Source organism: Carcharodon carcharias, chromosome 10 (genome assembly GCF_017639515.1).
Source record: "Carcharodon carcharias isolate sCarCar2 chromosome 10, sCarCar2.pri, whole genome shotgun sequence".
In the NCBI taxonomy this organism is placed as follows: domain Eukaryota; kingdom Metazoa; phylum Chordata; class Chondrichthyes; order Lamniformes; family Lamnidae; genus Carcharodon; species Carcharodon carcharias.
The window spans coordinates 144,995,652-145,010,096 of record NC_054476.1 but is presented as its reverse complement, the minus strand read 5'-3'; the positions used below and the strand labels follow the sequence as shown (position 1 = coordinate 145,010,096).

The 14,445-nt window shown below is 46.4% G+C and overlaps 1 protein-coding gene across 2 annotated transcripts in view; it reads right to left on the bottom strand.

The window, feature by feature from the left end:
- Positions 1-14,445, bottom strand: part of LOC121283233 (protein KIAA0100-like) — an 82,360-nt gene that overhangs the window by 52,203 nt on the left and 15,712 nt on the right. For both annotated transcript variants that reach the window (XM_041197562.1, XM_041197563.1), the window contains 6 exons: positions 13,450-13,570; positions 7,918-8,030; positions 7,221-7,288; positions 5,754-5,881; positions 5,140-5,258; positions 2,005-2,168 (listed from right to left, as the gene is read on the bottom strand). In XM_041197562.1, coding sequence (XP_041053496.1) covers positions 2,005-2,168; positions 5,140-5,258; positions 5,754-5,881; positions 7,221-7,288; positions 7,918-8,030; positions 13,450-13,570 — 713 coding nt within the window. The remainder of the gene's footprint in view (positions 1-2,004; positions 2,169-5,139; positions 5,259-5,753; positions 5,882-7,220; positions 7,289-7,917; positions 8,031-13,449; positions 13,571-14,445) is intronic.

Genomic DNA, 14,445 nt, shown 5'->3' with positions numbered 1-14,445 from the left:
GAGACCACATTGGGAGCAACGAATGCAGTAGACTAAGTTGGGGGAAATGCAAGTGAAATGCTGCTTCACTTGAAAGGAGTGTTTGGGTCCTTGGACGGTGAGGAGAGAGGAAGTGAAGGGGCAGGTGTTGCATCTTTTGCATGGGCATGGGGTGGTGCCATAGGAGGGGGTTGAGGAGTAGGGGGTGATGGAGGAGTGGACCAGGATGCCCGGAGGGAGCGATCCCTACGGAATGCCGATAGGGGGGGTGAAGGGAAGATGTGTTTGGTGGTGGCATCATGCTGGAGGGCGGACGTCCGCCCTCACGCCTTCTCCTCCCTCCCAGAAACATGATAGGGTCCCCCTTGTCCTCACTTATCACCCCACCAGCCTCCGCATTCAAAGGATCATTCTCCGCCATTTCCACCAACTCCAGCATGATGCCACCACCAAACACATCTTCCCTTCACCCCCCCTATCGGCATTCCGTAGGGATCGCTCCCTCCGGGACACCCTGGTCCATTCCTCCATCACCCCCTACTCCTCAACCCCCTCCTATGGCACCACCCCATGCCCACGCAAAAGATGCAACACCTGCCCCTTCACTTCCTCTCTCCTCACCGTCCAAGGACCCAAACACTCCTTTCAAGTGAAGCAGCATTTCGCTTGCATTTCCCCCAACTTAGTCTACTGCATTCGTTGCTCCCAATGTGGTCTCCTCTACATTGGAGAGACCAAACGTAAACTGGGCGGCCGCTTTGCAGAACACCTGCAGTCTGTCCGCAAGAATGACCCAAACCTCCCTGTCGCTTGCCATTTTAACACTCCACCCTGCTCTCTTGCCCACATGTCTGTCCTTGGCTTGCTGCATTGTTCCAGTGAAGCCCAACGCAAACTGGAGGAACAACACCTCATCTTCCGACTAGGCACTTTACAGCCTTCCGGACTGAATAGTGAATTCAACAACTTTAGGTCGTGAGCTCCCTCCCCCATCCCCGCCCCCTTTCTGTTTCCCCCTTCCTTTTTTTTCCAATAAATTATAAAGATTTTCCTTTTCCCACCTATTTCCATTATTTTTTTTAAAAAAAACACCCCCACTAGAGCTATACCTTGAGTGCCCTACCATCCATTCTTAATTAGCACATTCGTTTAGATAATATCACCAACTTTAACTTTAACACCTATGTGTTCTTTTGTACCATTGTTGCTGACATCTTTTGATGATCTGCTTCTATCACTGCTTGTTTGTCCCTACAACCACACCACCCCCCCCACCTCTCTCTCTCTCTCTCTCTCCGCCCCCCACACACACACCTTAAACCAGCTAATATTTCAACTCTTTCTTGGACTCGAACTCAAGTTCTGTCGAAGGGTCATGAGGACTCGAAACGTCAACTCTTTTCTTCTCCGCCGATGCTGCCAGACCTGCTGAGTTTTTCCAGGTAATTCTGTTTTTGTTTTTATTTTGGATTTCCAGCATCCGCAGTTTTTTTGTTTTTATACATGGTGGAACACGCCTCTTTCACTATCCAATCGTATAGTGCAATATGCCCTGGTCACTATCCAATTATATAGTGCGATATGCCCCTGTCACTATCCAATCATATAGTGTGATATGCCCCTGTCACTATCCAATCATATAGTGTGATATGCCCCACTCACTATCCAATCATACAGTGTGATATGCCCCACTCACTATCCAATCATACGATGTGATATGACCCAGTTACTATCCAATCATATAGTGTGATATGCCCCAATCACTATCCAATCATACAGTGTGATATGTCCCAGTCACTATCCAATCATATAGTGTGATATGCCCCAGTTACTACCCAATCATATGGTGCGATATGCCCCAGCCACCATCCAATCATACAGTGAATATACTTGCTGTGCTCTCCAATCACAGTGTGATTCCCCCGCAACTGCCCCCACCACCCCCCCCAAACTGACCGCTACCACCCTGCTCTGATAGAATCATAGAATGGTTACTTAACACAGAAGGAGGCTATTGCAGCTTACCTGCAGGTTTAATGACTCCATAACAAAAGCATCTCCCCACACATGTGTACTGGCCAGAGGGTGAGCTCTCGCAATCTGTGACCCTTCCCCTGCCCGCCACCATAGATTCTTCACCGCCAGGTTCCCACGCCAGTGAGAATTGCGGGTCTTCAGGTGCTGGGTGTCTGTGTGGTGACAGAAGGGCTCATTGTTATCACCGTGGTCTCACAGGGTACACTGAATCCAGACAGTTAAAAAGATGCCATGTAAACAACTGGAAACAAAACTATCCATACTCCACAGTGTATCTCTCCCATGATGCCTACTAGCTGGGTTGTCTCAGGAAGCACTTGTTTCTAATTAATCCTAACTGCACACAGAATCTTACAGCAATCAGGCCATTCAGCCCAACATGCCTGAGCTGGCTCTTTAGAAAGAGCTATCCAATTAGTCCCATTCCCCCTCCTCCTCCCCAGCTCTTTCCCCAAAGTTCTGCAAATGATTTCCCTTTTCAAGTATTTATCCAATTCCCTTTTGGAACTTGAATCTGCTTCCACTGCCCTTACAGGCAGCAAATTCCAGACCACAACAACTCACTGTGGAAAAAATATTCTCCTTGTTTATCTCTTTGATTCTTTTGTAAAATACTTTATATCTCTCGGTACCAGCCTCCTGCTGGTAGAAACTGTTTCTTCCTACAAACTCTTATCAAAACATATCATCATTTTAAAACACCTATCAATTAGCATATCCCAATAACTAAATCTTCCAATTAATGGTTTTAATTTTTCTTTCATCTTCCTTGATATTGGTGGAGGACAAAACATTTTCTCGTCACAAGCTCATGTGTCAGCTGTGGCTCAGTAGGTAACACACTCCTCTCTTCCCAGTCCAGAGACTTAAGTATGAAATCCAGGCTGACACTCCCAGTGCACTGACAGAGTACTGCACTGTCAGTAGGTCAGCACTGAGGATGTGCTGCACTGACAGAGGGAGTGCTGCACCGTCAGAGGGTCAGTGCTGAGGGAGTGCTGCACCGTCCGAGGGTCAGTGCTGAGGGAGTGCTGCACCGTCCGAGGGTCAGTGCTGAGGGAGCGCTGAGGGTACGTTGCACTGTCCTGTACTCTGGCATCATACTCAGGTGTGGGGTTTAAGCAGCAATGTTTGAATCTTGTTTGTAGCTTTGTTTATTTACATTATATTTCCCACCCCCACCAACTCTATTGTGTGTCTGGGACTGGCGTCTTATTTGCACATGCCCTGCGATTTGTAATGATTTTCCTTTTGTCATTTCACCTTCTGCCACCATCCCTCTCGGTCCCACCTTCAGCCGAATGTTTATCCTCCACACCTCACACACTCCAGCCGCCACTTGCGGCACCAAAATACAGACTAGTCTAAGAAGGAACATCCAAGAGAGCGAGAGAGAACAAGAGCGAGCGAGAGAGGATAAGACCGAGCGAGAGAGGATAACAGCGAGCGAGAGAGGATAAGAGCGAGCGAGAGAGGATAAGAGCGAGCGAGAGAGGATAAGAGCGAGCGAGAGAGGATAAGAGCGAGCGAGAGAGGATAAGAGCGAGCGAGAGAGGATAAGAGCGAGCGAGAGAGAGAATGAACAAGAGAGCGCGATAGAATAAGTGATAGAGAGAGAGCGCATGAGGGAGCGCGCGAGGGAGAGAAAGAGAGCGAGATAGAGAGCGAGAGCACAAAGACACTGGGATACAACAGAAATGGGAAAGAGAGCAAAGAACAAAACAAAGTTAAACAGGAAAGACAAAGGTAGAAAGTAAACCAGAAAAAGGAGGGGGAGAAAAGTGGAAAAGAGTGACAGGCAGATAGGGCATAACTGAATAGAGAAAAGGAAAAAACAGCAGGGGACAGAAACAGAAAATTGGAATAAAAAGGGAGAGAACTGCAGAGAGAGAGAATCAGCAGGAAAGAGATAGAAAGCAAGAAGGAAAAGGAGAGGGCAGAGAAAGAGGGAAAATGAATCACAGATGGTAGAGGCTGACAAAGAGACAGAAAGAGAGAGAGAGAGCGCAGTAGGACAGAAATAGGCAGACAGATAGATAGATAGAGAGAAAGAAAAAGAGGTTAGAAACAGAGCTCGAAACAGAGAGGGCAAAAAAGGAGGCAGATAGACAGGGAGAAAAAAGTGTCAGACACATACAGGAAAAGAGATAGCAAAGAGAGAACCAGCAACACCTGAAGTAGCATATTAAGAACTTTCAACTGTGTGCTGTTTCTGGTAAATTTTCCATTACAAATTATGACCACACTCCTAATGGCAGCTTCCTGTGTAATCTTGTCAAGCTGCAGTGCTGCCACTGGTGGAAGAGTGTATTTACAGCGTGATAGTTTCATAGGCAGCTGCCATCATAAATGTGGACACAATAATTTACAGCAAAATAAAGATTACTGTGTGACTTTAAAAGGGGGATAGAGTTTCATTTACTCAGTCAGGTCCAGTTATTTCCCACTCCCTAATACTCTTTCACCTAAATAGGTACGATAGCATAATGGTATGTAACCAGAGGCCTGGACTAATGACCTGGAGATACAAATTCAAGTCCCACAATGGCAGCTGAGGAAATTTCAATTTGGTTAATAAATGAATCTGGAATTAAGCAAACTCATCCAAGTAATGGATTTTTGAAGAATCCATCTGGTTCACTAATGTCTTTTAAGGAAGGAAATCTGTCATTCTCACCCAGTCTGGTCTATAGGTGACTCCAGACCCACAGCAATGTGGTTGACTCTTAACTGCTCTCTGAAGTGCCCCAGCAAGCCACTCAGCTGTACCAAAACTGCGACGCTTGCAGTGGTTCAAGGAGGCAGCTCACCACCACCTTCTCAAGGGCAATTAGGGTTAGGCAATAAATGTTGGTCTTGGCAGCGACACCCGCCTCCTGCGAAGGAATTAAAAGAGTCCTGTCAACTACACTCTATGGTGGAAGCGACAGCCCTGGACGTGCTATGAGCAATACAGGAGATCCACTCGTATATGAAAGGCTTTGTGATATAAACAAATAAATATTTCTCCATCTAACTGATTTGATGCAGAGAAGCAGGATTAGAAAGGGGGTAAGGATGAGGTGGTTAATGGGGTGATGTAGCAGAGTTCGAATAAAAGCAGATCTTAAGATGTATTCTTACCTGCAACTACAGACCCGAAGCCCAGGGCAAAGGCTGGTGCATCGAGGAACTGGAGAGAGCTGCTCACATTCGACAGTGAACACGTGATGGTGATGGGGATACTCAGCCAAGGAAATTGCCTGATTAAACACAGAATAAAACCAGAGTAAAGGTGGGGTCTCAGGCAAGCAACGCAGTAGGGATCAATCACATCTCATTACATTAGAATGGGAGTGCAGTTATCCAGTCCCATGGTGTGAGGGAGCTGAATTAACATCAGTAGAGTTACAGTCAGTAATACAGGGTGCTGGGGGGAGAGGAATAGTGTGAGGGAGCTGGATTAACATCAGTAGAGATACAGTCAGTAACAAAGGGTGGAGGTGGTACTGAGTGACAGTGTGAGGGAGCTGGATTAACATCAGTAGAGATACAGTAAGTAATACAGAGTGCTGGGGTGGAGAGGGGTTACTGAGTGACTGTGTGAGGGAGCTAGATTAACATCAGTAGAGATACAGTCAGTAACATACGGTGCTGTGGGGTGGGGGGGGGGGGGATTACTAAAATTGACAGTGTTGCTAAGGAATAAGAAAATAAAGAATGCAGAAGCGCTGACGGGTGTGCAAGTTGACACAAACCTTTTAGTTGTAAACTGAGGTGATGCCGATTTTTCTGACAAGAGCAGCCAGTGTGAAAACTCGGAGTGTCGATAGTGAAGAGTGCAAGTGTGAACAGTGACAGAAGCAGAAATATCAATGCCCGTGATCTAAAAAAACAGAAAACAGGAAACAACTTCAGCTCCACTGCATACTAAACAATTCACAGCGACCTACCCACTGAGTTATTGTGATCTGGAATGCACTGGCTGAAAGGACAGTGGAAGCAGATTCAATTGTAACTTTCAAAAGGGAACTGGATAAATAGAATCATTGATACTTGAAAGAAAACATTTGTAGGGCCATGGGGCAAGAGGAGGGGGAGTCGGATTAATTGGACAGCTCCTACAAAAAGCTGGCACAGGCACAGTGGGTTAAATGGCCACCTTGTGTGCTGTATCATTCCATAATTCACTCAACAAGGAGTTCTGGTGAGAACATTGATCAGCTTTAGATGGTGATGGTATAATGGATTAGCTTCCCTTCAATAGGATATTTTCAGAAGCTATTCTGCCACCCAACCTGCACTTAAATTGTATCCCAGGATCACCCTCACAATCTAAGCTTTGCCTTGAAAGTTAAGACAGATGGGGAGGGGAGAAATTAAACATGTGGGACAGTCAGTCTGGTCAATCTCTTGCCCCTCTAATATTCAGAAGGGTTAGTGTCTAAATTGGAGGTCTTGTGGAGCAGTGGGTAGCATCCTCTGCTCTGGGTCAGAAGCTCTGGGTTCAAACCCCACTTCAGGACTTGATGCCAAGGAAGGTGCATTGATAAGACAGCCAAACAGGTTGATTATCAGCCCGTAAATCCTTCCAACACACATCAATGGCAGGCAGTGAGAGTGGGGGAGTTTCCTAGTCAGCCATACTGCAGATGGCAACAGAAAACCACTGCAGTACTTCACCAAGAATAATCATGGAGCAATCCAATAGAAATCCATGATCACCAACGTCCTCTTAGGACATGGTACCAGGAAAAGGAGGATTATCTAAATCACTTCCTCACCCCATCTCTGTAAACGTGGCCTGCAACCCGCTGAGATCCTTGCATTTCTGGCCTCTTTTACCATCTCTGATTTTAATCACTCCACCATTGGTGTCTGTGCCTTTGGCTACCTAGGCCTTAAGCTCTGGAATTCCCTCCCTAAACCTCTGCCTTTGAGACACTCCTTCAAACCCAGCTCTTTGAGCAAACATTTGGTCAATGACCCTAATATCTCCTTAACTGGCTCAGTGTGGAATCTGTGGTTTGATCATCTCCTGTGAAAGGCTGGATGTTTCGCTAAAGGCGCTATATAAATGCAAGTTGTTGCTGTTGGTGCCAATCGCTGGAACCAGCAGACTCGGCGCAGGTTGGGAACTGAATGTCAGGACGTTGCTGTCACTGCCTGCAGCCACAGTAAGGCAGCTCCAGGACTCCCTGGTGTCACCGAGAAGGCTCACTCACCTGTAAGGAGCTGCTGAGCTGGCTCAGGCTCACGATCCGTTGCCGACTCTGGGACGAGAGCAATCCATCTAAAGGCAGGGAGGGTGAGAGAGAGAGGGAGAGAGAGGGAAAGAGAGAGAGAGAGAGAGAGAGAGAGGACCAGTCAATAAACAGCCTTGCTCCTTTAAACCAGTGGTTCCTAAACGTATTCAGATGAAGGACCCCTTTTCAAATAATCAACCGATAAAATTATAATTTTACAATACCCCATTAATATGAAAATGCTTCATGTAAAGGGTGTGTCAATCCTGCTTTTAAGAATACAGATATTTACTTACAATTATCAGTGGGACGGGTGCATGTGCCCCCCTCGTGGTTAGACAGCCAGTCCACTCAGCATTGCACACAGAGCTGCTGCCCTTTGCTCCCACCAAGGCTGCCACTCATTCACTTACTCAAGGCTGCCACTCATTCACAACCCCCTGGGAGGTTGCCCACATCCCCCACCCCAAAGGTCAGCCCCACTTGAGCAATTTCACAGTATACCACAGACCTCCCCCCAACAAGCCTCAGAGAGTCTCCACGGACCCCAAGCAGCAGCGTGCAGCAACAAACATCATCAAGCTGGGTCCACAGCGATAAGCCGCTTCTCTAATGGGTGTTGTACCAGGCCGTGCCATGGAGTGCGACATGTTACTGCTCCTCCGATGGTTCTAACCTTCTAGGATTAGCTGGATACTCATGGGAGGCAGAATGAGATGTGGCATTATCCGGTAAAAGTCTTCGGGCTCGTAGTGGAAACTAAGCAGCTTCAGGTTCCCATGCAGGTGTCTGGGAAAAACGAGAAGACCATAAATCAGATCCGGTAGCACTGCGAGAGAGACTAAAGGAGGTTAAACAGTTGGAAAACAGCCCAGTCTGGGGAGAAGGTCCTGCGGACAGCACCATGGTGAAGCAGTCTGGAAAGGGTGTCCTGCAGTCCGTATCACTGTGAAGCAGTCTGGGAAGAGTGTCCTGCAGTCAGCATGAAGTCAGTATCACTGCGAAGCAGTCTGGGAAGACTGTCTTGCAGTCAGCATCGCGATGAAGCAGTCTGGGAAGAGTGTCCTGCAGTCAGCATCACGGTGAAGCAGTCTGGGAAGAGTGTCCTGCAATTGGCATCACGCTGAAGCAGTCTGGGAAGGGTGTCCTGCAATTGGCATCGCAATGAAGCAGTCTGGGAAGAGTGTCCTGCAGTCAGCATTGTGGTGAAGCAGACTGGGAAGAGCGTCCTGCAGCCAGTTCTCGTTGAAAATAACAACAGTGACATCACAAGACAGCGCGAGAGAGCGGCGGAGAGATCAGAACCAGTGTGAGTGCAGGGAAGCTTCAAAAAGTGACGTCAGCACAAAGGTGCGAGCTGATTGGTGAGTAGTGGGCAAGTGTTTTTCTCCAGTTTTTTCTCCAGCTTTTCTCCAATTTAAAAGAGATTGAGCTAAGAAAAGGTAAGGGTTCTAGTTTTTATTTAAAACAAATAATTTAACATCTTTTTACTGTAATTAACTTAAGGGAAGGTTTTTTTTCAACTAGAGGCATGGCAGGGCAGCTCTGTCCCATGTTATGTACCGCCTGCAACATGTGGGAAGTCCTAGACGCTCCTTGCACTCTGACTGATCACATGCAGGAAGTGCCACCAGCTGCAGCTACTTGAGCTCCAGGTTTCAGAGCTTGAGTGGCAGCTGGAGACACTGAGGTGCATCCATGAGGCTGAGAGTTTCGTGGATAGCACGTTTTTAGACATGGTACCGCACAGCTTATGGAAGTGCAGGCTGAGAGGGGATGGGTGACCATCAGTCAGAAGAAAGGTATCAGGCAGGTAGTCAGGAAATCCCCAGGGTGCATCTCGCTCGAGAACCATTTTTCTGTGTTGGAAAACTGAGAGAGTGACGGTTCCTCTGGGGAGTGCAGCCACGCTTATGGCACTGTGAGTGGCTCTGCTACACAGAGGGGGAGGAAAAAGAGGGGAAGAGCAACAGTGGTAGGAGACTCAATAGTAAGGGGAACAGACAGACATTTCTGCGGCCGTAGACATGACTCCAGGATGGGATGTTACTTCCCTGGTGCCAGGGTCAAGGATGTCACTGAATGGCTGCGGGGCATTCTAAAGGGGGAGGGCAAACAGACAGAGATCGTGGTACATATTGGTACCAACAACATAGGTAGGAAGAGGGATGAGTTCTTGCAAGCAGAATTTAGGGAGCTAGGAAGCAGATTAAAAAACAGGACCTCAAAGGTAGTAAGGTCTGGATTACTTCCAGTGCCACGCGCAAGTGAGTATAGAAATAGGTTAGTCCAGATGAATGCGTGGCTGCAGAGATGGTGCAGGGAGGGAGGGATTTAGATTTCCGGGACATTGGGACCGTTTCTGGGGGCGGTAGGACCTATTCAAGGCAGATGGGTTGCACCTGAACCAGAATGGGACCAACATCCTTGCGGGGAGGTTTGCTAGTGCTGTTGGGGAGGGTTTAAACTAAATTGGCAGGGGAATGGGATCCTGAGAGGAGGTTCAGCAAAGGGAGATGCACAGCCAAAATTAGAAGAGAGAGCAAGTGAGTCTGGAAGGCATAAAATTATAGGCCAGTTAAGGCACAAGGGAGTTTGGCAAGGTTGGATGATATTTATTTCAATGCAAGGAGTCTGACGAATAAGGCAGATGCACTGAGGGCACATATTAACACATGGAAGTATGATGTAATTGCTGTCACAGAGATATGATTGGGAGAGGGGCAACGAGTCGCAGCTCAATATTTCAGGATATAGGGTCTTCAGGTGAGACAGGGAAGGAGGTAAAACAGGAGGGGTATCGCAATATTGATCAAGGAATCAATTACAGCAGTAAGGAGGGATGACATCTTAGAAGGCTCCTCAAATGAAGCCATATGGGTAGAACTTAAAAACAAAAAAGTAGCAGTCACATTGCTGGGAGTGTACTATAAGCCCCCAAACAGTCAGAGAAATAGAAGAGCAGGTATGTAGGCAAATTTCAGAGAAGTGTAAAAATAATAGGGTAGAAATAGTGGGAGATTTCCCACTAAGGATATTGGTCCCAACATTAACTGGGTTAGTCATATTGTGATAGGTTTAAAGGGAGCGGAATTCTTAAAATGCATCCAGGAGAGCTTTTTAAGCCAATACGTAGAAGGTCCTACAAGAGAGGGGGCGGTCCTGGACTTAACTTTAGGGAATGAAGCCAGTAGCGAATGAAGTGGTAGAGATATCAGTGGGGGAACATTTTGCAGATAGTGATTATAACTCCATTAGATTTAAGGTTGTTATGGAAAAGGGCAAGGATGGGCTAGAAGTCAGAGTTCTAAATTGGGGGAAGACCAATTTTAATAAGCTCAGATATGATTTGGTCAGAGTGGACAGGGAGCAGCTACTTTTAGGCAAATCTGCTTCAGAGCAGTGGGACTCATTCAAGAAGGAAAGAGGGAGAGTACAGGACTAACATATTCCAGTAAAGACAAAGGGTGGGACCAACAAATTCAGGGAGCCCTGGATGTCGAGGGATATACAGGATTGGATAAAGAGAAAAAGGGAGGCTTATGGCAGATACCAAGGGCTCAAAACAGCGGACGCCCTAGAGAAGTACAGAATGTGTAGAGGGGAATTTAAAAAGGAAATTAGGAGAGCAAAAAGGGGGCATGAAAAACATTGACATGTAAAATAAAGGAAAATCCAAAGTTATTGTACAAATACATTAAGAGTAAGAGGATAACTAGGGAAAGAGTAGGGCCTATTAAGGACCATAGTGGTAATTTGTGTGTGAAGCCAGAAGACATAGGTAGGGTTTTAAATGAATACTTTGTGTCAGTCTGTACAAGTGAGAGGAATGACTTGGGGGTATGGAAATCAGGTAGAAGGACTGTAATATAATTAAAGAAATTAGCATAGAAAGGGAGGAGGTTCTAAGTGGTCTGGCAGGCTTAAAAGTAAATAAATCTCCAGGACCAGATTAAATGTATCCCAGGCTGTTGAGTGAGGCAAGGGAGGAGATAGCAGGAACGCTGGCAATAATTTTCAAGACCTCTCTGGCCACAGGAGAGGTGCCAGAGGACTGGAGGACAGCCAATGTGGTACTGTTACTCAAGAAGGGAGGAAGGGATAAACCAGGGAACTACAGGCCAGTCAGTCTAACCTCAGTGGTGGGGAAACTATTGGAAGCAATTCTGAGTGACAGAATTAATCTACACTTGGAGAGGCAGGGATTAATCAAAGACAGTGAACATAGTTTTATTAAGGGGAGGTCATGTCTAACCAATTTGATTGAACTTTTCGAAGAAGTGACCAGGTGTGTAGTTGAGGGCAATGCATTTGACGTAGTCTACTTGGACTTCAGCAAGGCTTTTGATAAGGTCCCACATTGGAGACTGATAACGAAGGTAAGAGCCCATGGGATCCAAGGCAATTTGGCAAATTGGATCCAGAATTGGCTGACTAGCAGGAAGCAAAGGGTGATGGCCAAGGGGTATTTTTGTGACTGGATGCCTGTGTCCAGTGGGGTTCCACAGGGATTGATGTTGGGCCCCTTGCTGTTTGTGGTATATATAAACGATTTAGACTTGAATGTAGGAGGGTTGATCAGTAAGTTCGTGGATGACTTGAAAATTGCTAGGGTGGTACATAGTGAGGAGGATAGCCTTAGATTACAGGAGGATATAGACGGGCTGATCAGCTGGGCTGATCAGTGGCAAATGGAATTTAATCCGGATAAGTGTGAGGTGATGCACTTGGGCAGGACAAAAAAGGCACGGGAATACACAATGAATGGTAGGACCTCAGAAGTACCGAGGATCAGAGGGACCTTGGTGTGCATGTCCACCAGTAACCAGACAGGTGGATAAGGTGGTTAAGAAGGCATATGGGATACTTGCCTTTATTAGCCAAGACATAGAATATAAGAGCAGGGAGGTTATGCTGGAACTGTATAAAACGCTTGTTCAGCAACAGCTAGAGTATTGCATGCAGTTCTCAAATCCGCATTATAGGAAGGATGTGATTGCACTAGAGAGAGTGCAGAGGAGATTTACCAGGATGCTTCCAGGGCTGGAGAGTTTTAGTTATGAGGAGAGATTGGATAGACTGGGGTTATTTTCCCTGGAGCAGAGGAGATTGAGGGGGGACATGATTGAGGTATATAAAATTATTAGGGGTATGGATAGGGTAGACAGGAAGGAACTTTTCCCCTTGGTGGAGGGATCAATAACCAAGGGGCATAGATTTAAGGTAAGGGGCAGGAGGTTTAGAGGGGATGTGAGAAAGAATTTTTTCACCCAGAGGATGGTGGAAATCTGGAACTCACTGCCTGCAAGGGTGGTAGAGGCAGAAACCCTCATAACATTTAATAAGTATTTGGATGTGCACTCGCGATGCCATGGCATACAAGGCTATGGGCCTAGTGCTGGAAAATGGGATTAGAATAGTTAGGTACCTGTTTGACCAGCACAGACTCGATGGGCCGAAGGGCCTTTTTCTGTGCTGTAGACCGCTATGACTATGACTAAAATGCAGATACAATGAGGTTCCCTATACGCTAGGATAATCCATATCAATAATGACATGTGAGCTTACATGTCAGCCATGGCTCAGTGTTCAGCACTCTCCCCTCGGAGTCAGAGGGTGTTGGCTTCGAGTCCCTACTTCACTGATGAGGGCATAATCCAGGTCAATACTCCCAGTGCAGTACTGAGGGGGTGCTGCAATGCTGGAGTTGCTGTCTTTCATAAGAAATGTTAAACCCACGGCCCCAAATGTCCTCTCAGGTGGGCATAACTGATCCCATGACCCTTCTGGAACAAGAGCAAGGCAGTTCTCCCTAATATCATAAATACATGCAAATTAGGAGGAGTAGGCCATTTGATCCTGCTCCGCCATTCAATTAGATCATGGCTGATCTGATTGTGGCCTCAACTCCACATTCCCGCCTAGCCCGTATACCTTTTGACTTCCAGTCAATCAAGAATCTATCTAATTCAGCTTTAAAATTATTCAATATTTATCCCTGAACCAATGTCTAAATCATCTCTTCATTATCACATTGCTGTTTGTGGGATTTGGCTGTGCGCAAATTGGCCACCAAGTTTCCTGCATCATAACAGTGACTAGACTTCAGAAGTACCTTCATTGGTTGTAAAGTGTCTTGGGATGTCCTGAAGTTGTGAATGGTGCTATAGAAATGCAAGGCTCTGCCCTGAGCTATGTTTGTCTGTACCTTTGTTGACTGTTCAAAGATAGCGTGATGCTGGTGTCCTCCATCTCCAGCGAAATAACTTGTGGTAAATAATCCATGAATGCGGGTCTGGTAGCTATGATACCAGTTGTTCTATCATCTCCTGTTAGAGGTGTTGGGAGGGGGATAAGAGGTGAAAGGAATCAGGCCCTCAATGGACATGTCACAGTGCATATCAATGTAAACATCAAGGGAAAGGTTGGACAGAATCCTAACCCTGGACCAATCACACACAAAACATATCTCATACATGCTTTATAAAACATTGTTTGGTCAATGAATACACTGGAACATAGGAACACCATTTAGCCCCTCGAGCCTGTTCTACCATGCAATAAGATCATGCTGATCTTTGTATGGCCTTAACTCCACTTTCCTGTCCACCCCTCCATAACTCTGGATTCCCTCGTCAATCAAAATCTGTCTAACTTCAGCCTTGAATACATTGTGACTCAGCCTCCACTGCTCTCTCTGGAAGAGAATTCCAAAGTCTAAAGACCCTTTGAAGGAAAGAATTCCTCCTCATCTCCATCTTCAATGGGAGACCCATTATTTTTAAACTGTGCCCCTGACTTCTAGACTCCCTGACAAGAGGAAACCTCCTCCAAGCTGTCAAAATCCCCTCAGAATCTTGTAGTGTTCCATCACTCACTGGTTGATCTGTATCCAAACTCCATCCACTCACCTTGGTTCCATACCCCTTAATACCCTTGGATTAGAAAAAAATCCATCAATCTCAGGTTTACAAAGAGCTCCAGCAGCTGCTGCTCTTTCTGGGAGAGAGTTTGAAATTCCTCCCACCCTTTGTGTGAGGAAGTGTTTCCTAATTTCTCTCCTGAATGGTCTGGCTCTGGTTTTTAAGATGATGTCCCTTTGACCTAGACTCCCTCACCAGCGGAAACAGTTCATCTCTCTCCGCCCTGGATACACATCCTGCCTGAGATCTCGACACAGTATACTTACAGGTTAGTTACAGGA